Here is a 24,026-nt window from a genome sequence, read left to right as displayed (position 1 = left end):
TTTTAGAAAGCCATTGAAGGCAGTGAGGGAGGGATGATGGTAACGAGGCAAAGTGATTTTGGAAGAGACATGTTGAGGGAAGGGGCTGAACAGTCAAAAGATCAGCCTTTTTTGGAGCCATGGAACTAAATAATCTGGAGCCAAAGGAATAGGAGAGTGTGCATTGAGATAAGTGGCCAGAGAGGATTTCCCTAATAAGTTGGAGTGAGACTACAGAGAGATTTCATGGAGTTTGGTGGGGACAGGGATGATTTATGTACGGGACAGGACTCAACTGAGAAGCTTGATTAGTTCAAGTTTATAGAGGGCAGGGATAGGATGGCCAGTGAGGACAGCATTAGGAAAATCGACCATGGCGATGATGATATATGTAGGGTTCTTTCCAAAGATGAAGTTGAACTTTAGTCACTTCTTCATGCAGGAGTCGGTGGGGGGGGAGGGGGGGGCGGTGGGGGGTGCAACGATTCAACCACGTGGGGCATCACAGCCAAGTCTGAAATAAAAATGGGAAATATTGGTAATACGCAGTAGGTCTGGAAGCATCTGCAGAAAGGGAAACAGAGTTAACACTTCATGTCGATGACTTTTCATCAGAGCCAAGTCTGAATCTATCTTCATCTTAAGTACACATGCATGTCATTCCAGCAAGGTTAACTATAAAGTGGTCAGCTGTACTGTTGCCACAATTCCAAGCTGTTTGAAGAATGTGTGGTTTAGTTGATAAATGTTCTGCCCAGTAAGTAGCTTAGTTAGACACATGCTGTTTATTGTGGCCTCATTCTGTGGAGAACCTGAATAAAATACCCTTTTATAACATTAGCTCCCAATTGTACCTCTTGTATCAGCTGTAGCTCAGTTGGTAGCACTTTTGGCTGAGTCACAGGTTCTGGGTTTGAGTGCCACTCCATGACTTGAGCAAAACAATCAAGACGCACACTCCAGTGCAGTACTAAGGGAGTTCTGCACTGTTGGAAGTGCTGTCTTTTGGATGCGATGTTAAACGAAGGCCCACTGTCTGCTTGGGTGAGTGTAAAAGATCCCATGTCAGTATTTCGAAGAAGAGTAGGGGAGTTATCCCTGGTGACCCGGCCAATATTCCACACTTTAGGAAAGTTGTGAGGGTCCTTGAGAGGGTGCAGAGGAGATTTACCTGAATGGTTCCGAGGGTGAGGGATTTTAGCTATAAGTTTAAATTGGAGAAGCTGGGGTTGTTCTCCCTGGAGAAAAGGAGATTGAGGGCAGATTTAATAGTGTACAAGATTATGACAGGCTTTGGTAAGGTAGACAGGGAAAAGCTGTTCCTGTTAACTAATGGTTCAAGGGCTGGGGGACACAAATTGAAGGTTTTGGTCAAGGGATGCAGGGGGGAATATGAGGAAGAACTTTTCTACGCAGCGACTGGTAATGACCTGGAACTCGCGCATGAGGGTGGTGGAAGCAGAGACAATCAATGATTTCAAAAGAACATTGGATGGCCACTTCAAGGAAATAAACTTGCAGGGCTCCAGGGATCGAGCAGGGGAGTGGGACTGACTGGATTGCTCCTTTGAGAACCGGCATGGACTTGATGGGCCGAATAGCCTCCTTCGGTGCTGTAAAATTGCAACAATTCATCATATTGGTGAATGTCAACGAAATTGGCAGTAACTATGATGCCTTCATCCTCATGCAGTTTTCTGTTCCCGCCATCATCGGGCCACCATATCAAACCAGAGGCTGTTTCTTGGAGACAAAGGGATGCCCTGTTTATACATGTCTCATGACTTCCCTCTGCTTCCCACTAACGCGCCTACATCGAGAGCCGAGCTGTGTTCGGGAATGTAATGGAACAGACCATTCTCGCACAAGTAGACTGCTTGAGGGGAGAACTACAAAACTCGCCAGAGATGTCTCCAAGTTCATGGCCTTCTGCGTCCTCCACAACCTCACTATAATGAAGGCACAACCTTTGCCACCAGGAATAAGGAAGCCACCTTGAGAGGAGGCATTCATGACCTCTTCACTCCAGATGGGCTGTCCGTGAGTGCCGACTGAGACTCCGGTTCTCTTACGGTGTCATCCCATCACCACCATTGGTTCACAACTCCCCACATTTCAATCCATCTGTTAAGTCCTTTCACGACGTCCTCTTCGCCAACATCCTGCACTAAAAACCACAACAAAAAGTCTTTCCATAACAATATTATCAATAAACAAATTCAATCATAAAAAACAAACTGAATTGTTTACCCTTGTGCATTCCCTTAATGCCTATCTTATGGGTGCCTTTGCCTGGCCTAGTGTTCCTATGCTATGCTACCCCAGTGGCTGTAGCATGGCTGGTGGAAGACTGCTGACTTCACTGGGGGAGACTGCAGATTGCCTTGCAAGTTGATCTTGAGCAGCTTGAGGCTCCAGCTTTGGGCTGCACCACCTCAGCATGGGCAGCAACAGCCTGGGCTGATTCGCAGAGAGGCAAGAGCAAGGGCAGTGGTGGGAGGACGAATGCAGTCATTTTGAGAGAGGACTGATGCTCCACGGAGCCATGGGAACTACTCTGGGGAGGAACCTCTGCAATCCTAGTAATCTGTTGCAGCACTGCTGTGAAAACCTGCGTGCCTTTTAAAGCACTGAGATCCACAGTCATGATGGCTGCAGTTTGAGCTTCATGACCTCATCTGAGCTTCCATTGGAGTACTGAGATGTTGGCTGTAAATTTTGTCAGTGGGAGGGCTGTCCTCCACCTTCCACACCACTGGACCCCATCCCCTGCTTTTCCTCACCATTTCACGCACCCCCCCACCACACCTCTTGCCTCCCAGCCCATCCTCAGAGGACTGGCAAAATCCAGCCTGTTGGGTGGCTGCTATCTGTAATGCAATGGAAGCTGAGACTGTCCATCTGACGCTGCATCATGGCTGGGTCCTCAAGTGCAGCCATGGAGTTGGCCACCACTTCCATGCTGGAAAGGATGGGCTTCAAGCTCTCCATACCATTATCTTGGTATGCATGCTTCTCCGCATTCTCCTATAGGCCAACCCTTCGAAGTCCTCGTCAGAGCCGCCTGTAGCAGAACTAGTCTGTGACCTCACTGTCCGGGGAACTGGCACACAAACTCCCTTTTTCCCCTGGCATGGCTGCAGCCCCCTTGTGTCTGGTGACTAACCAAGTGCAGATTCTGCCTCTGTACTACCTTGAAAGGTATGCTCTGTACTAGTATCTGAGCTGTCGGCTCCCGATCAAGTAATGGTGCTTCCTCCTCAGAGATCTGTAGCAGCTCTTGCCCTTCCTCAAGAGGCTGCAGTGACTGGTCAGGTAGCATTTCCCGGGTATCTGAAAACAAAAAATCTGAAGGGGAGGGTTGGGATGAGGAAAAGGGAGGGTGGAAAGCAAAAACTCCATCGGCACACCATTCACAGCTTGCACTTTATGGCAGATAGGAAGATGAGGGCGAGTTGGGATTTGAGAAGGGCTAGAAGGAGGAACATATCATCCTGAATGTTCTCAGCCGAGCCAGATGCAACAGCCTCTGTCATAATCGGCTGCAAGATGCTGAGCACCGTCTCCTTCAGTGGGCTTTCTTGATGTAGGTGTGCCTGTCTCCCCCTCGTTCTGCTGTCCTCCCTGCAGCTATGGACCACCTTGCTCTTCAAGAAGCGGAAAAGAGGTCAGTCAGTGTGTTGCAATATGTTTGGGTGATGTGCCTACTATAGCTGAATAATTGGAGGTATGTGGATGCCAAGAGAGGTGGGTGCAAGGCTGGCAGCACTGGTGGGTGTGTGAAAGTGTGGTAGAACATCTAAATGTTGGATCTGAGTCCTAACTGCTAAGAACTGATGATGGGTGAGTGATGCGGGTGTGGTGCTTTGAGCAGCTCTTGAGGTTTGTGGTGCGGTGGGTAGCAGATGCCATTCCAAGATGGATTCACTGACCTTGACCACTCTTGTAAGGTCATTGAACTTCTTGCGTCACTGCAGCCAGGTCCTTGGGGGCCAGACTCCAGGAATTTACCTCCCTTGCAACATGTTCACATTCCCTTTGGAGGGTCTTCCCTTGAAGGTCTGCTGCACCCAACCCCCGCAGAAACATGGCCTCTCTCCTCCTATCAGCCGCCTGGACTAAGACCTGCAGTGCTACATCCAAGAATCTGTCAGCCCTCTCTCTTGGCTATTGCTCCATTTGGTCTCCTTCTCCTTACAGCTATTTGGACAATAGACAGTCTGCAGCAATTTCAGAATAATGAATGCAGCGCTCCTTAAAGAGGGGTAGGCTATCTTTAAGAGGTGCAGGCCAGGTGAACCATGCATGCCACTGGGCCCCCGTTCAGCATTCAGTCAGCCAGCAGTTTAGGTCACGTTTGGCCGAATGCTACAATCGTCCAATTGATGAGGCAGCAGGAAGTTTGTGTGCTGCCTGCCTCATTGTGACCAGGCACAGGTTAAATTGCAAATCGTGATCCTTACACCTGAAAATAGGAGCAATCCAATTTTTAGCCCAGTAAGTTTATAATTGGAAGAGAAATTGCATTTGCATCTAAATATGTCATGCTCAGCAAATGTAATAATGTGTTGTAATTCTTTTTGTCTTGATTAGAGGCCCCATATGCACCGATTGACCTACAGATTAAGAATCAAACAGCTCACACTGTTGCAGTTTCATGGGAGTCTGGCTTTGATGGATATTCCCCTCTTAGCATTTGCCAAGTCCAGGTAAATTTCACTTGTCTTACAGTACAGTTTCTGCAGCGATTGAGTGATTGCGGAGAATGGTAACATGCTGATTTAGACCAACTGTTCTTCTATAAGCCACATACAGATGTGGCAGACTTTGGCATGTTTCCTGTTTAGTTCCCGTGGGCTGCAATTTGCTGGCTGTGAATTTGTGGTACATATGATTCAGTAAATGTAAAGCAATAACATATTAATCAGCGTGAATAGGTCATTGCTTTTATGGACTGTAAACCTAATGGTCTGAAATGTGTATTGACTCATAATGGTTTTGGCACCAGAAGTATTTTATCTGGCAAAGACTTAGAATGGCAGTACGCCTCATTAAATAGTGATGACATTTCATGGTTTTAACAGATAATAACACTCTCTTTGTTTTAAAAGAGAAAAATCAAGTTTGGTTTATCTTTGAGAATTTCTGAGAACTCCCATTTTCCTCAGCATAGTCCTGATAGTTGTGTCTTTCCAGTGTCTTCTCTTTCCCTCTCTCCTGAAGCTGCTGATTTCTGCAGTGGTGCTGTTCCACAAGCAAGGCTGCCCTCCTCTACCCAAGTGGCCATTTCTTCCCTTGTGAGCACTTGTACGTTATTTAACTGTGGCGGGAATTATAATTGTGTCATTATAATCCTGTGCTGGTGTAACATCCACCCAATGGTAAAAGCACCCTTGGATAGCGATGACAATTGGGGGGGGCCCTGGCTGATTGTGTCTTCTCTTTTCTTGCGTGGACTGGGTTTCACCTGGACTTTCACCAAAGGTATGGTAATGGAGCAAAAGGAGCTCCAAGGAAAAGTCCGGCCCCTTAGTAACGTTTTCTGGTGGGAGAAGACAGTCGGTATAGCTAGCCAACCCGTCCAACCTTTCTTTCATGTCAGTTCATTTGTTAAATACAATAAACACAAATCTTTTTCAGTAACTTGTTGTATTTTCTTCCTAAAACTCAAATCTTCTGATTTTATTAACTTGTTCCCTACATTGATCACCCTCTTGCTAAAGAATTCTGAATTCTGCCTATTTAGACAGGTCAAGGAAAACTGAAGTAGTGTAGCAATAAATAGGATTACAGTAGATAATCCAGGTTCTCATGTCAGGCAGCGCAGAACTGGCTTGTTGTGTTCATGGTTATTGTGGTGGATTATTTTCTGTACTTAACCACTTCCCGACAGTATGCCTACGCTGGCAGTTTTATATTAATTACAAAACACTGCTCACAATGCTCCATCGCAACCAGTACAGACTGTGCTGGCCACTGAATAGTCTTGTGACGGCTGAATTAAGTGTTTGACAAATATTCAGTCTGATCAGTGAAATTTACGTTACTCATTCCTTCCAGAATATGCACAATAATGCGAATAAGTGTGAACGTATATTTGTACAAATGTTATTCTGTGTTGAAATCTACAGATTTTGATTGCAGGAATTTCGATTCTCGTACTTAGATCTGAACTTTTAAACATGTTTCTCCCGGGCAAATTGGGATTGTTCTCCCTAAGGCGGAGAAGGTTAAGAGGCCTTTGATGTTCATCAGAAGGTGTTCATCAGAAAGAGCTTTCATAGAGTAAATAAGGAGAAAATATTTGCAGTCACAGAAGTGCTGGTAACCAGAGGACACTGATTTAAGGATTTTAAAAACCAGAAGCGTCATGAGGATTTTTCTTTATGCAGCAAGTTGTTGTGGTCTGGAATACACTGCCTGAAAGGGTGGTGGAAGCAGATTTAATAATAACTTTCAAAAGGGAATTGGATGAATACTTGAAAGGAAAAAAATTTCCATGGCTCTGGGGAAGGAACAGGGGAGTAGTATAATTGGACAACTCTTTCAAAAAACTGGCACAGGCACGATGGTTTGAATCGCCTTCTCCTGTGCTGTATCATTCTATGATTATATGATCTTCCTATAAAACCTGACTCCCTCGATCTTCCTTTTTTATTCTCTTGGCCCCGTTCTACCTTCTGCTTCCTTTCCTGAATCCAATCATATCAGCTTCCATTTCTCCAGTCTCAGATATTGAGCCCCTCCAATCCCTATCTCAACCTATTGCCAGCCCTCTGCCTTCCTACTTCCCTGTTACTATTCAGGCACCCTTGAATAAGCCACAGCTACTCTCAGTGCCTTTCTTAGTACACTAAGCAGGACCCACTGAGGCACCCACTTTTAAAAGCAGCAACCCCAGCTGTCACATCCTCTCTGAGCAACCTTCCTGCCCAGTGTGCCTGCTGAGAGCTAACCATACCACTGGTCTCTGTCTGAGATCCACCCACAACTTCCTTCTTGAATTTTGCCTTTGGATCAACAGTCACTGCCCCTCATCACATTTCCCTGCAGGATGTCCATTCTTGAGAACAAGGCCCTTGCCATCCAACACTTTATTGTGGATGATTACAGTAACATTGTCACTTTGACTGAAACTTGGCTCACATGTAGTAAAACTTTGGCGAGTACTGAAGCCTGCCTGCTCAGCTATGCTTTCCACCTCCTTCCCTGCCCAAGCTGCCATGGTGGTCATGTGGCCCTTAACAACAAACTACATCTTGGTCTCTCCCTTAACTCCTCTGTTATCTTCTCCTGAGCACCTCACTTTGTTCCATCCCATATCCTCAGACCCAAAATAGTTGCTGCCAATTTCTCCCCAGCCACACCCTACATTTCTCCAGAGTTAATCTTCCTCTTTTTGTTACCAAAAAGGAGGAGGTGTTGGGTGTCTTGCAAAGCATTAAGGTCGATAAGTCCCCAGGGCCTGATGGGGTCTACCCTAGAATACTGAGGGAGGCAAGAAAAGAAATTTCTGGGGCCTTGACAGAAATCTTTGTATCCTCATTGGCTACAGGTGAGGTCCCAGAGGACTGGAGAATAGCCAATGTTGTTCCTTTGTTTAAGAAGGGTAGCAAGGATAATCCAGGAAATTATAGGCCGGTGAGCCTTACGTCAGTGGTAGGGAAATTATTAGAGAGGATTCTTCGGGACAGGATTTACTCCCATTTGGAAACAAATGAACTTATTAGCGAGAGGCAGCATGGTTTTGTGAAGGGGAGGTCGTGTCTCACTAACTTGATTGAGTTTTTTGAGGAAGTGACGAAAATGATTGATGAGGGAAGGGCAGTGGATGGTGTCTATATGGACTTCAGTAAAGCCTTTGACAAGGTCCCTCTTGGGAGACTGGTACAAAAGGTGAAGTCACACTGGATCAGAGGTGAGCTGGCAAGATGGATACAGAACTGGCTCGGTCATAGAAGACAGAGAGTAGCAGTGGAAGGGTGCTTTTCTGAATGGAGGGCTGTGACTAGTGGTGTTCCGCAAGGATCAATGAATTAGAATTAGAACATTACAGCGCAGTACAGGCCCTTCGGCCCTCGATGTTGCGCCGACCTGTGAAACCATCTGACCTACACTATTCCATTTTCATCCATATGTCTATCCAATGTCCACTTAAATGCCCTTAAAGTTGGCGAATCTACTACTGCTGCAGGCAGGGCGTTCCACGCCCTTACTACTCTCTGAGTAAAGAAACTACCTCTCACATCTGTCCTATATCTATCACCCCTCAACTTGAAGCTATGTCCCCTCGTGTTTGCCATCACCATCCGAGGAAAAAGACGCTCACTATCCACCCTATCTAACCCTCTGATTATCTTATATGTCTCTATTAAGTCACCTCTCCTCCTCCTTCTCTCCAACGAAAACAACCTCAAGTCCCTCAGCCTTTCCTCGTAAGACCTTCCCTCCATACCAGGCAACATCCTAGTAAATCTCCTCTGCACCCTTTCCATAGCTTCCACATCCTTCCTATAATGCGGTGACCAGAACTGCACGCAATACTCCAGGTGCGGTCTCACCAGAGTTTTGTACAGCTGCAGCATGACCTCGTGGCTCTGAAACTCGACCCCCCTACTAATAAAAGCTAACACACCATATGCCTTCTTAACAGCCCTATTAACCTGGTTAGCAACCTTCAGGGATTTATGCACCTGGACACCAAGATCTCTCTGTTCATCTACACTACCAAGAATCTTCCCATTAGCCCAGTACTCTGCATTCCTGTTACTCCTTCCAAAGTGAATCACCTCACACTTTTCCGCATTAAACTCCATTTGCCATCTCTCAGCCCAGCTCTGCAGCCTATCTATGTCTCTCTGTACCCTACAACATCCTTTGGCACTATCCACAACTCCACTGACCTTAGTGTCATCTGCAAATTTACTAACCCACCCTTCTACACCCTCTTCCAGGTCATTTATAAAAATGACAAACAGCAGTGGCCCCAAAACAGATCCTTGCGGTACACCACTAGTAACTAAACTCCAGGATGAACATTTGCCATCAACCACCACCCTCTGTCTTCTTTCAGCTAGCCAATTTCTGATCCAAAGCTCTAAATCACCTTCAACCCCATACTTCCGTATTTTCTGCAATAGCCTACCGTGGGGAACCTTATCAAACGCCTTACTGAAATCCATATACACCACATCCACTGCTTTACCCTCATCCACCTGTTTGGTCACCTTCTCGAAAAACTCAATAAGGTTTGTGAGGCACGACCTACCCGTCACAAAACCGTGCTGACTATCTCTAATGTACTTATTCTTTTCAAGATGATTATAAATCCTGGGACCTTTGCTGTTTGCAGTATATATAAATGACTTGGAGGAAAATGTAGCTGGTCTGATTAGTAAGTTTGCAGACGACACAAAGGTTGGTGGAGTTGCGGACAGTGATGATGATTGTCAGAGGATACAGCAGGATATAGATCGGTTGGAGACTTGGGCGGAGAAATGGCAGATGGAGTTTAATCTGGACAAATGTGAGGTAATGCATTTTGGAAGATCTAATACAGGTGGGAAGTATACAGTAAATGGCAGAGCACTGAGGAGTATTGACAGGCAGAGAGATCTGGGCGTACAGGTCCACAGGTCACTGAAAGTAGCAACGCAGGTGGATAAGGTAGTCAAGAAGGCATATGGCATGCTTGCCTTCATTGGTCGGGGCATAGAGTATAAAAATTGGCAAGTCATGCTGCAGCTGTACAGAACTTTAGTTAGGCCACACTTAGAATATTGCGTGCAATTCTGGTCGCCACACTACCAGAAGGATGTGGAGGCTTTGGAGAAGGTACAGAAGAGGTTTACCAGGATGTTGCCTGGTCTGGAGGGCATTAGCTATGAGGAGAGGTTGGAAAAACCCGGATTGTTTTCACTGGAACGACGGAGGTGGAGGGGCGACATGATAGAGGTTTACAAAGTTATGAGCGGCATGGACAGAGTGGATAGTCAGAAGCTTTTTCCCAGGGTGGAAGAGTCAGTTACTAGGGGACATAGGTTTAAGGTGCGAGGGGCAAAGTTTAGAGGGGATGTGTGAGGCAAGTTCTTTACACAGAGGGTGGTGAGTGCCTGGAAGTTGCTGCCGGGGGAGATGGTGGAAGCAGGTACGATAGCGACGTTTAAGAGGCACCTTGAAAAATACATGAATAGGATGGGAATAGAGGGATATGGTCCCTGGAAGTGCAAAAGGTTTTAGTTTAGACAGGCATCAAGATCGGCGCAGGCTTGGAGGGCCGAATGGCCTGTTCCTGTGCTGTACTGTTCTTTGTTCTTTGTTCTTTTCGACTTTACATGAGTGATTCCTTATCCTTGATGATGCCAATCTCTGTCTCAGCTCCCTTTGCCATCTCTCCTATAAATTCACTGCACTCCTGTTCTCCCTAAACCTCTCCCTCTACATAAACTCTTCCATTCCTATAAACAAACATTATTTTGACCTTGTTATTTCCTGTGGTCTCAACTTCTACGTTCTCAATTTTAGTCAAAACTATCTCTCTGACCATTTCCTTGTATTCCACAGCAGTCACATCCCCATACCATATAGAAACAGAAAATAGGAGCAGGAGAAGGCCATTCGGCCCTTCGAGCCTGCCCCGCCATTCATTATGATCATGGCTGATCATCCAACTCAGTAACCTGTTCCTGCTTTCCCCCCATATCCTTTGATCCCTTTTGCCCCAAGAGCTATATCTAACTCCTTCTTGAAAACATTCAATGTTTTGGCCTCAACTGCTTTCTGTGGTAGTGAATTCCACAGGCTCACCACTCTCTGGGTGAAGAAATTTCTCCTCATCTCAGTCCTGAAAGGTTTACCCCGTATCCTTAGACTATGATCCCTGGTTCTGGACTCCCCCACCATCGGGAACATCCTTCCTGCATCTACCCTGTCAAGTCCTGTTAGAATTTTATAGGTTTCTATGAGATCCCCCCGCACTCTTCTGAACTCCAGCGAATATAATCCTAACTGACTCAATCTCTCCTCATACGTCAGTCCCGCCATCCCAGGAATCAGTCTGGTAAACCTTTGCTGCATTCCCTCTATAGCAAGAACATCCTTCCTCAGATAAGGAGACGAAAACGGCACACAATATTCCAGGTGTGGCCTCACCAAGGCCCTGTATAATTGCAGCAAGACACCCCTGCTCCTGTACTCGAATCCTCTCGCTATGAAGGCCAACATACCATTTGCAACTTTCAGTATCCTACCCTGGATAAAACTTTCCCAAGCTACTTATAACTCCACTTTCAAACTCTCAATCACTGAGCCTTTGCCTTTCCATCAATCTGTTCAGACATTCCCTCACCTCCCATCTTGTGTTTGCAACAAAATTTATACTGATTTATATCTCAGTCTTTTCCCCGGTATGACAAGTACACAGCTAATGGGAATTGGGATAGTTGAACATTTAGATGATGGGATTAAGAATAATAAGGTGCTTCATGTGAATTGGAATAATCAAGCACACCGATAACCGGAGTGGGGATTATCAAGCATATGGATTACGGGGGTTCCATGGTCTATCCATACAGTATTGGACTTCCAATAGTAAATTACTAACTTCTGGAACATTTGTTAGGTGTACATGAGTGTGATTGCGGGTTTTATTTGCACCCAAAATTGAATTCTTTAATTGTGGTGAGAGTGAAGGGTTATTTTCAAAATCACGATGTGATGATGTGAGGCTTAATTCAAGTTGTTTAAATTGTTTGATGTTGAACATGCCTGTGAACAGCAGTGTGTATGACCAGTAAGATCTAAAATGCAGCTAATGAATTATTTTGTTTGCGGGGGAAATATTTTAATTTGATGCATTCCTATCTCTATGCGTATTCAGCATTAGAAGTTGATGATAATTCCGTAATTCAGCCCTGCACTTTGTAAATTTCTCCCTAAGTCCCTCCCCAGTCTACCTCTTACCCCAGCTTCAAAGATTTCCTCAAAACGCTACCTCCTCAACTACATCTTTGGTCACTTGTCCTAATTTTCTCCCTATTCCTACTGGTGTTTCACACAGTAGGATATTTTGCTTTGTTCTGGGCACAGTATAACTCTCAGTTGTTACTATTGTAATTCAGCTATGTTGGTCCTATATTCTGAAAGCTTGTGAATTTTGTCACAGTATTGCAGGTGGTCATGTTATTGAATCATACAGTGCAAAAGGAGGCCATTCAGCCCAAACATGCCTGTACTAGCTGTTTGAGATAGCTATCCAATTAGTCCCACTCCCCTGCTCTTTGCAAATTTTTCTTTTTCTGGTATATATCGAATACCCTTTTGACAGTTATTTGAATCTGCTTCCACCACGCTTTCAGGCAGTGCATTTCAAATCAACATAACTTGCTGTCTGAACAAAATACTCCTCATCTTCCCCACCCACCCCCCCACTGGATTTTTTGCCAGTTATCTTAAATATAGACTGTCGGTAGCACTGTGAATTCAACCAGTTCTTTGCTATGTTAGGCTGAATTTTCTGTGAATTTTTATGATCAGGTCGAGAAAGTTGCAGGTGATAAAGACAACATGACAAGTCCAGTGATTACCTATCACACTACAGTTCCACCATACGAGTATTCAGTCCTTCAGCTGCAAGCCTTGACTTCTTACAATATCTGTGTTTCTTGTAAGAATGAAGTTGGATGGTCCAAACACTGCTCTGGGGTCCGGGCCAAAACAACAGAAGGAGGTAATTATTTTTCTTGACAATTTCCAATGTTGTTTGACCCTTTTGCCTCGCTACATCTCTTCCATCTTCAAAAGTCTTCATAAAACCGTTGGAGGCTGAGACAGGAGAAATTATAATGGGGAATAAGGAAATAGCAGAGATGCTAAACAAATATTTTGTGTCTGTCTTCACAGGAGAAGACGCAGAAAACATACCAGAAATAGTAAAGAACCAAAGGTCTAGTGAGAGTTTTTCTTTTAATTCCTTCATGGGACGTGGGTGTCACTGGCAAGGCCAGCCTTTGTTGTCCATCGCTAATTGCCCTTGAGAAGATGCTGGTGAGCCGCTGTCTTGAACTACCGCAGTTCATCTGGTGTGGGTACTCCCACAGTGCTGTTAGGGAGGGAGTTCCAGGATCCAGCGACAGTGAAGGTTGAGTAATTAATATTGGAAAAGAAAGAGTCTTGAAGAAATTAATGGGACAAAAAGCTGACATATCCCTTGGACCCGATGACCTACATCGTAGGGGTCCGAAAGAGGTTCCTGCAGAGATAATGGATTGAGTGGTTGAGATCTTTCAAACTTCCCTAGATTCTGGAACAGCCCCAGAAGGTTGGAAGTTAGCAAATGTAACACCACTATTCAAGAAAGGAAGGTGAGAGAAAAACACAGAAGTACAGACCAATTAGCTTGACTGGGAAATGCTGGAATCTGTTATTAAGGAAGTGTTAGCAGGGGACTTAAAAAATCATGATATGATTAGGCAGAACCAATGTGGCTTTATGAAAGGGAAATTGTGTTTGACAAATCTACTAGAGTTTTTTGTGAATGTAACTGGCAGGGTAGATAAAGGGAAACAGTGGATCTAGAATACTTGGATTTTCAAAAAGTATTTGATAAAGTGCCAAATGAAAGGTTGTTGCACAAGATAAGGGCTCATGAGGTTGGGGGTGATATATTAGCATGGTGTCATGGTCCTGTAGTTTTTTTTTCAGAATATGCGGTTTGCCTTTAAGGCTTGCAAGAGATCAGTATTGCTTTAAGAGCCGGCAAGCCTCAGGAGTTTCAGAAGGTGCATTTTCGTTGCCTTAGAAACAGCCATTTGGAGACTTCAATTCAAAGGGTGCATTCTCGTTACCATAGATATAGCCACTGGGAATGAGTCTCATGCCATACATTTGTTACAATTCAGTTTGAACTGGCAGTTAGTAAGACAGTTTGAACACACAGACAGAAGACACAGAGGACACAGCTGTGATGAGCACATCTGAAAAAGAGCTCTCTACCATTTAAACTGAAGGAAATAGGATTTTAGTCTGATTAATTATTATCTCTCAAAATTCTAAAAAGTCAATCCAAGACAGAGATCGCTGGTAATTTAGTTTGAAGAAAAGGAAGTTAGACTGTGACAATCTTTTATCCCTCTAAAACTCAAGTCAGGTTGCTTCTGTTGAAAGTGTTTGCAAGTCATTATTTGTTGAAATTCGCTGGACTTCGAACAACATTCTACAGGGGACTTCGAATATCATTCTGCGAGGACTTCGAACAACATTGGACTGTAAATTTGCAAGGACTCTAATTTTTCTACTTTTAAATGTTCATAATGTTTAAGAATTTAGTTCCTTTAATTAAAGAGTTAATTTGTTGATTTAAAGACACCTGGTTTGGTTAGCCTCATTCGGGGGTTCATCGATGGTACAATTTACTGGGTCTTTCTTTAATTTGGAAAGTTTTAAATGATATGTTAGGCGATTTGTGGAGCGACGGGATTGAATTATCAGCGCGTCTCTCCCACCACAATCAGAATCTAATATTTTGATTGGGGGCTTTGACTGGAGCGGTCAGCCATAACAGTGGATAGAGGATTGGTTAAAGGAGGTGTAGAGCGATTGGACGTCCATAGTGAAGAGGAGGCGGTTGGGACCAGGAAACTGGAAATTGTCAAAATGACGTAGGGCGTCAGAAGAGTCAGACCCATTGTGTCAGCCTGCTCCTGCCCCACTGAACTTATTTCTTTCTATCTTGACTCTATCTTTTCTCCGCTGGTCCAGTCTCTTCCCACCTACATCCGTGACTCTTCTGACGCCCTACGTCATTTTGACAATTTCCAGTTTCCTGGTCCCAACCGCCTCCTCTTCACTATGGACGTCCTTTCGCTCTACACCTCCATCCCCCACCAGGATGGTTTGAGGGCTCTCCGCTTCTTCCTGAAACAGAGGCCCAACCAGTCCCCATCCACCACCATCCTCCTCCGCCTGGCTGAACTTGTTCTCACGTTGAACAACTTCTCCTTCAACTCCACGCACTTCCTTCAAGTAAAAGGTGTCGCTATGGGTACCCGCATGGGTCGTAGTTATGCCTGTCTTTTTGTGGGATATGTCGAGCATTCTTTGTTCCAGTCCTACTCAGGCCCCGTCCCCCATCTCTTTTTCCGGTACATTGATGACTGTATCGGTGGCGTTTCCTGCTCCCGCCCCGAACTGGAAAACTTTATCAACTTTGCTTCCAATTTCCACCCTTCTCTCACCTTTACATGGTCCATCTCTGACACTTCCCTTCCCTTCCTCGACTTCTCTGTCTCCATCTCTGGGGATAGGTTGTCTACTAATATCCATTATAAGCCCACCGACTCCCACAGCTACCTCGACTACACTTCTTCACACCCTACCTCCTGTAAGGACTCCATTCCATTCTCCCAGTTTCGCCGTCTCCGACGCATCTGCTCTGATGATGCTACCTTCCATGACAGTGCTTCTGATATGACCTCCTTTTTCCTCAACCGAGGATTTCCCCCCACTGTTGTTGACAGGGCCCTCAACAGTGTCCGGCCCATTTCCCGCACCTCTACTCTCACCCCTTCCCCTCCCTCCCAGAACCGTGACAGGGTTCCCCTTGTCCTCACTTTCCACCCCATCAGCCTCCATATCCAAAGGATCCTCCGCCATTTCCGCCACCTCCAGCATGATGCCACTACCAAACGCATCTTCCCCTCCCTTCCCCTGTCAGCATTCCGAAGGGATCATTCCCTCTGCGACACCCTGGTCCACTCCTCCATTACCCCCACCACCTCGTCCCCGTACCATGGCACCTTCCCCTGCAATCGCAGGAGGTGTAATACCTGCCCATTTACCTCCTCTCTCCTCACTATCCCAGGCCCCAAACACTCCTTTCAGGTGAAGCAGCGATTTACTTGTACTTCTTTCAATGTAGTATACTGTTTTCGCTGCTCACAATGTGGTCTCCTCTACATTGGGGAGACCAAGTGCAGACTGGGTGGCTGCTTTGCGGAACATTTCCGCTCATTCCGCAAGCAGGACCCTGAGCTTCCGGTTGCTTGCCATTTCAACACTCCCCCCTGCTCTCATGCTCGCATCTCTGTCCTGGGATTGCTGCAGTGTTCCAGTGAACATCAACGCAAGCTTGAGGAACAGCATCTCATCTACCAATTAGGCACATGACAGCCTGCCGGACTGAACATTGAGTTCAATAATTTCAGAGCATGACAGCCCCCCATTTCACTTTCATTTTTAGTTATTTTTTCTTCTTTACATTTTTTACAATCTTTTTTTTTTGCATTTATTTCATTTCATCTTAGTTTGTTCAGTTTGCTTACCCACTGTTTTTTTTCAGGTTTGCACTTGCTGCTGTTCAATATTCAGTCCATTAACACCTAATCTGTACTAATGCTTTGTCTTTCAACACACCATTAACATATTGTTTGCCTTTGCTCCATGACCTTTTGCTCAGCTGTGTGGCCTTGTCCAATCTACACCTTCTCCTTTGTTATCTCTTGCCCCACACTCACCTCACTTGCTTATAACCTGTGACTTTTCTAATATTTGTCAGTTCCGAAGAAGGGTCACTGACCCGAAACGTTAACTCTGCTTCTCTTTCCACAGATGCTGCCAGACCTGCTGAGTGGTTCCAGCATTTCTTGTTTTTGTTTCAGATTTCCAGCATCCGCAGTATTTTACTTTTATTACACCAGACTCTTTGTGTTATCCTTGTTCTACGTAGGATCTCCTTAAACTAAACAAGTGCTTTCAGCAAATTGCAGCATTGATTACGGGTGGGCAAGGTATCCCCCTACTCATTACATATTGCATAGGATTACATAGGATATACAGCACAGAAACAGGCCATTCGGCCTAACCAGTCTATGCTGGTGTTTCTGCTCCACTTGAGCCTCCTCCTGTCTTCACTCATCTAAATCTCTCAGCATAAACCTCTATTCCTTTTTCTGTCATATGCTTGTCTAGCCTCCCCTTAAATGCATCTATACGATTCGCTTCAACCACTTCCTGTGGTTGTGAGTTTCCCAATCTCACCATTCTTTGAGGAAAGAAGTTTCTTATGAATTCTCTGTTGGATTTCTTGGTGACTATATTATATTGAAGTCCTCTAGTTATGCTATTCCCCACAAGTGGAAACATTTTTTCAGTATTAACTCTATCATTTTGTTCCATTGGTTGAATTAGAAAATTCCATTTTGTTTCTGCTTGGTTAAACGTGCCACGCTGTCTTGTACACTGGAACGTTCATGGGCTGCGGTAGCATTTCAATGTGATAAGGCGTCATGACGTCCCCTTTCCCCTTCTCCATCACCAGCCTCCCCCCCCCCCCCCCCCCCACCAACTCAGCCTCCAGCCAACATGTTCCTCACATTCTGTTGGGATAATGACACTGTGCTGCCTGCACAATTTGTTCTTTTGAACATAGTAAATTGTTGTGCTGCAATTTGCGAGCAGTTTGAAGAGACGATGACTCATGCATTTCTTTCCTTTGCAGTCCCAACAGCCCCCCCTCGTAATGTCAGCATACTACTGAATGATTCCTCGTTGACTGTTGAATGGGTTGGACCTTCGGAGGAGGAAATTAATGGCATCCTGTTGGGCTACATGTTGAGCTATGATTGGGAAGGCGGTAATTCCCCTGTAAGTACATTTGAAGTGCTTTCTAGTCAATAAAGGATGGGAAAATATTTGGGCTGACTGTTATCGTCGAGCAGCTGGTGTGCCGTAGAGTCATACGAACTAAGTAAATCATCGGATCGATTTTGCACCTATGTTGAGTTAAATAATGTTATTACGGCGAGTTTGAAACACACATTCAAAGGTGGAAATGATGTAATTGCTGTTGCTTCCTATGGCCTTTTTACTGCTCTCTCGAGCAAAAATTATCCAGTTCAGTAACTGCTTGTAATCATTTGCCCTACTGAGCTCACAAGCTTTCATTATTGTGAAACTTGCATGGAGATTAAGAACTTAATTGTGTCATTTCATTGTTGCTTTATTTCATACTGGGTTGAAAGTAATCACACTTCTTAATCTGTGTCTGTCGCAAATGTACTGCCTCAGACTGTCAACATTTGGTACTCCACCAAAGAGAGCGTTGAAATTACACTAATAGTCGTAAGATATCAATGACCTGAACTAGCTGCACCTCTATTCCAGTACAGCTACAATACTGGCAACTACCCGACAAAGTGCAATATTGTCCAGGTACGTTCTATCCACAGAAAGTAGGACAAACCCAATCTGGTCAGATACCGCCCCATCAGTCGACTCTCAATCATCAACAAAGTGTTGAAGGTGTCTTCAGCAGTTTTGTCAAGCGACACTTACTCTCCAGTAACCTGATCACTAATGCTCAGTTTGGAATCCTCAGTTCCAGACCTCATTACAACCTTATCCAAACATGGACAAAGAGTTGAATTCCAGAGATGAGGTAAGTAAGAGCCACTGCTGTTGACATCAAGTCAGCATTGAGGAGCTGCAGTAAAATTGAAGTCAATGGAATTGGCGGGAATACTTTTCACTGGCTCGAGACATAACGAGTACAAAGGAAGATGGTTATGATTGTTGGAGGCCAATCATCACATCCCTAGGACATTGCTGCAGGAGTTCCTCAGGGCAGTGTCCTAGGCTCAACCATCTCCAGCTGCTTCATCAATTACTTTCTCTCCATCATACAATCAGAAGTGGGGCTGTTCGCTGCATATTGTACATATACTCAGTTCCATTCGCAATTCACATAATGAACAACTTATATTTATATAGTGCTGTTAACGTAATAAAACATCCCAAGACACTTAACAGGAGCATTACAAAACAAAATTTGACACAAGCCACATAAGATATTAGGACCGGCGACCAAATACTTAGTCAAAGAGGGAGATTTTAAGGAGTATCTTAAAGGAGGAAAGCAAGGTAGAGAAGCAAAGAGGTTTATAGAGCTAAATTCCAGAGCTTAGGGCCTATGCATCTGAAAGCGCTGCCACCGATGGAGCAATTAAAATCAGGGATGCTGAGCCCAGAATTAGAGTAGTGCAGATGTCTTGGAGGGTTGTGAGGCTCAAGGAGGTTACAGAGATCGGGAGGGGCAATCGGGATGGATGGATCTAAAACGAGAATTTTTAAATTGTGTTGCTTAACCATAAGTCAGTGTAGGTCAGTGAGAATAGGGGTGATAGGTGAACGGGATTTGATATGAGTTAGGACACGGGCAGCAGAGTTTTGGATGACCTCAAGTTTCCGGAGGATAGAACGTAGGCATCTGGCCAGGATTACATTGGAATAGTGAAGCCTACAGGTAACAAAGGCATGGATGACCGTTTCAGCAGCAGTCCATGCACAAGTGCAGTATAACCTGGCCAATATTTAGGCTTCAGCTGATAAGTAGCATTCATGCCACATAAGTGCCTGGCAATGACCATCTCCAACAAGAGAGAGATTGACCACTTCCTTTTGACGTTCAACAGCATCACCAACACCAAATGCCCTTCCAGCAACTTTCAGAGGATCACCATCGACCAGAAACTTTACTGGAACAGCTACATAAATGCTGTGGTGTGGCTACAAGAAGAGGTCAGAGATGATGTCATCTGTGGCAAAATCACTTTTAGACTCCCCAAAGTCTATCCACCAACTACAAGGCACAAGTCAGGAGTGTAATGGAATATTTCCCACTTGCCTGCATGAGTGCGGCTCCAACAACACTCAAGAAGCTTGACATCATCTAGAACAAAGCAGCCCACTTGATTACCACCCTATCCACCACCTTAAACATTTACTGCCTCCACTACCGGTGCACAATAGCAGTAGTGTCCACCATCTACAAAATGCACTGAAGCAACTTAGCAGATTTTTTCAATAGCACCTCTCAAGCCTGCAACTTGTACCACCTACAACTGGGTTGTCCAACATACAGCCTGAAATGCCAGGACCTGGCTCACAAAGGTTTCCATCTAGCCCATGGATGTATTTCCGAGTTGAGAAATTTTCCCTTGTCGTCATCTTCCAGACTGGCTTTTTAAAACATCGTGCTGTCAATCTCACAGCTAACCAGTGCAGACATCAGGAACAGTGGCTTCCCAACTTTGGACAGATTCGGCATTTTCCAGCGGGTTCTGACTTTTTTTCAAAGCCCGCTGGAAAATCCCGAATCTGTCCAAAGTTCAGAAACTGCTGTTCTCGCGCACAGCATCTGTCAGCGGTGAAACTGACAGCGTGATGTTTTTTAAAAAAACAACCAATCACAAAGCTGCTGTGCTGAGCGCTCCTGCTCTCTGTAACTGTGAGAGAGAGAGAAAGAGATGGTGGGGGGGGGGGTAAGTGAGAGAGGAGGGACAGAGGAACTGACAGAGTGGGGGGTACAGAGGTAGAGGTGGGGTGGACAAGGACAGGGAAAGGGAGAGTGGGGTGGACAGGGAAAGGGAGAGGGGGGTGGACAGGGAAAGGGAGAGGAGGGTGGACAGGGACCGGGAAAGAGAGGGGGGTGGACAGGGACCGGGAAAGAGAGGGGGGTGGGCAGGGACAGGAAGAGGGAGGTGGACAGGGAAAGGGAGAGGGGGGTGGACAGGGAAAGGAAGAGGGGGGTGGACAGGGAGAGGGGGGTGGACAGGGACAGGGAAAGAGAGAAAGGGGTGGACGGACAGAGAAAGAGAGGGGGATAGAGAGAGACGGGGACAGAGAGAGAGGGGAAACAGAGACATACAGAGGGGGGAGACACAGAGTGGGGGATACTGGGAGAGACAGAGAGAGGGAGAGTGTGATCGATATCACTCTTGACAAATCGGCATGTAACTAGAATACTCCACATCGCTACAACAAATGTGCAGGCAAATATTGACTACTTGTCCAAGCAAAAATAAATGCCAGGTATTTCACTAAATCAGTATCCAACATGGTGATGAGAAAGTAAGACAATCAATTAATCTCATTTAAAGCTTCTTCACAAAAATGCACATCATTTGTTGTTTTGGTTAATGGTAATATAAATTTTTAATGCCTTTATCTTTCCAAAATTGTCTTAGCAGCCCCCTATGTAAGATAAAAATTGTAATGTGCCCCCCTCCCCCCCAACGCGAAAAGGTTGGACAACCCTGACCTAGAAGATAAAGGGCAGAAAGCTCATAGGAATTCCTCCAAGTCACATTCATCCTGACTTGGAAATAGATCACCATTCCTTCATTGTCATCAGGTCAAAATCCTGGAACTCCCTACCTAACAGAACTGTGGGTGTACCTTCACCACATGGATTGCAGAAGTTTAAGATGACAACTCACCACCTTCTTCTCCAGGGCAATTAGGGATGATCAATAATGCTGGCCTTGCCAGTGACGCCCACATCCTGTGAACGTATAATAAAAGTTGGGATATTAATAAGAATATTGCTGGGATATTAGTAACTGTTAACTTTCTGCTGTGCTAGCCACTAGGGCCTGGTCTGCAAATCTCACTACTTTCACCAGTTGACCTCCTGTTTTGACAGCTTTCTGTACGGTATTCTATGCTCCTTTCACTTAACACTCTAATTACTGCTATAGCCTCTCTAGTTCCACAACCCTTCCTAAAACAAGCCGATGTAATGGCTTGCTTTGGCTTCCAACCAATTTGCTAGGATCTTTAACATTACTTTGGGTAGAGGTGTTATCAAATTATTCACTCTTCACATTTTGTGGTATTTGCCTTCTTTAATGGGACCATTGTGTTCCTCAAAGTGTACACCTTCTAGATAGTAGATAGAATGAATGAAGTGGTGAAAGCTTACAGAATTAAAATTAATGTAAAAAAAGATGAAAGTTATGAAGATTGGAAGAAATAATGACAAAGCAGAGGTCAAGCTAAATGGCCGACGGCTGGAACAGGTATCACAATTTAAGTACCTGGGAAGCATCTTGTCAGAAGATGGTTACTGCCATAAAGAAATCCGAGCTAGAATAGCAATGGCAAAAAATGCATTCTCCAAACCTAAAGAATTGCTCAGTATAGGAATGAGTAAAGATCTTAAGAAAAGAATAATCAAGACTGTGATTTGGAGTATCTCATTGTATTAGGCTGAAACATGGACCTTGAGAAAAGTGGACATCCAATTTGTGAAATTTGGTTCTGGCGAAGGATGAATAGGTCACTTGAAGAGAACCCAAGAGCAATCAGGAAGTTCTCGGGATGGTGGATGAGGATAGATTGTTAGTGAATATCATCAAGAAAATGCAACAAGATTGGATTGGCTATATTCTAAGACATGAGAACTTGCTGAAGGAGGTGATTGAAGAAAGATTAGAGGGATGTAGACCAACAGGGTGAAAGAATGATGACGTTCGACAATCTGAAATTGAAAATGGGAGGCTCCTACAACTGAAGAGGAAAGCGCAAGATCGCAAGGCGTGGAGAAATGAGTAGAAAACCTTTCCTTGGCACATCACTGTAATATACCTGTTAGTGGAATATTACTCATGGCATGCAATTGATATTATTAGAGGTATATTTGTAATAATAATGGCACACTATTATTAGTTCAGTAATATTGTTAATATTCCACTGTTAACATTTTTAATGGGATATTAGTAACAATATGAGTTGATGGTGGTATAGCAGTGACAGTATTCGTTTTATATTAGTAACAGATGCATTTTTTCGTAAGCAGATTAATGTTTCTCTCAAAACAATTGTGTGTTTGTTTTATGACATCCTATTGCATCACAGGTTCCAGAAAGCTCAGATTAAACTTGCACATTCCTGTGTGTGTAGTAAGAAAAGGATGCTTTCTTTGTGCTCGGAAGAATATTGGCCCATGATGAGTTGCTTATCTCTGGTGTGACCCTTCCCTTCAGTGGTGAAAGGAAAATTAGGGCAACTCCTTGCTTTTCTGTACTTTTCAAAGTGTGTTAAAGTGTAAAGAGCAACTGAGGCCTGCCTGTCTAGAGCTTGCATGATATTTTGGTTAGGGAATAGTTTGTGACGGGAGAGGGTTTAATATGACACTAACCTTGGAGTACTTCTATGCTGCTGTAGTTGGTAATGGGGGCTGATGTATGGACAGCACTCTTTTTTCTGTTGACTAGCTTGTGCTGTGGGTTAGAAGCAGAAGACGAGTGGGAATGTGGTCTCACCACATAAGAACAGCACGGGCATGCTTTTCTGTGAGGACGTCATGTTCCCACGTTGCCTCCTGTTATACAGCAGCTGAGTTAGCATATCATGTCCAGTTCAAGGAACAGGCAGCACTTTACGACAGAGATGTGACTGGAAAACCACGCATGACCTCTGCTGACTTCAGCAATGCAGCTGGTGCCTAGCATGTATAAATGGAGAGATCAGAAAGATTCCTCAATGACGATGAGAATTATACTTTTATTTCAATTCACCAATTCTCTAATAATTCATTTACATTCTCTCAGGAAAATGATTTTTTTTTTTAAGTTTTGTGTTTGCTGTCAGCTAGGTTTTCATAGTTGTTACAGCAGATTTGCACACCATTACCATCATGTCGTCCAAGACGGACATATTGTGCGCCGTCACAGCAGGAAATCACAGAAATGATGGAGGAAGACCAGGGAGTCTGTGGGCAGCTACCAAAGAATTTTTCACCAAATCCTACTCTGTACACTAATGCACCAGTACAAACAATGAGTGAAAAGTCTAGGCCATTGCCTCCAAAATCAAAATATAGCTTTTTGTGATAACACGATAATGTGGTGTTTCCAATGAGGAAATTACTTTTAGATAGAAAATACCTCCTGACATTTTCTGGGCCTGAAATTCAGGTGAACCTGGAGCAAAGTGACTGACCGGGACTGGGAAATGGAGGGGGGAATCATTTTGAGCCTAGATTCTGTCTCTAATTTTAGTCCAGCCATTTTCTCAGAGGCAAGTCAAAGGCAGACCTTTTTGTCTGTCCCCGTGCCTGTTTTCTCCTGTCTATTCTACCTTTTATGCCCTTAAAAAGACCCTCAGAGAAACGTATACCAGTTGGAAAGCTACAATGAGGCCTGGGAAAGACCTTGTTAAAAGTAAGTTAATCAATCCCAGAAAGAATCAATTACTTTTATGCTGCCAGT

The 24,026-nt window shown here is 44.5% G+C and overlaps 1 protein-coding gene across 2 annotated transcripts in view; it reads left to right on the top strand.

Moving 5' to 3' along the window:
* The window catches only part of mertka (c-mer proto-oncogene tyrosine kinase a), a 188,379-nt gene that overhangs the window by 93,052 nt on the left and 71,301 nt on the right, over nt 1–24,026 (top strand). For both annotated transcript variants that reach the window (XM_068027609.1, XM_068027606.1), the window contains exons 6-8: nt 4,573–4,688; nt 12,514–12,706; nt 17,474–17,619. In XM_068027609.1, coding sequence (XP_067883710.1) covers nt 4,573–4,688; nt 12,514–12,706; nt 17,474–17,619 — 455 coding nt within the window. The remainder of the gene's footprint in view (nt 1–4,572; nt 4,689–12,513; nt 12,707–17,473; nt 17,620–24,026) is intronic.

Source organism: Heterodontus francisci, chromosome 3 (assembly GCF_036365525.1).
Source record: "Heterodontus francisci isolate sHetFra1 chromosome 3, sHetFra1.hap1, whole genome shotgun sequence".
NCBI classification, from domain to species: domain Eukaryota; kingdom Metazoa; phylum Chordata; class Chondrichthyes; order Heterodontiformes; family Heterodontidae; genus Heterodontus; species Heterodontus francisci.
Note: the sequence above shows the minus strand (reverse complement) of the source record. Positions and strands in the feature narration are given on the sequence as shown.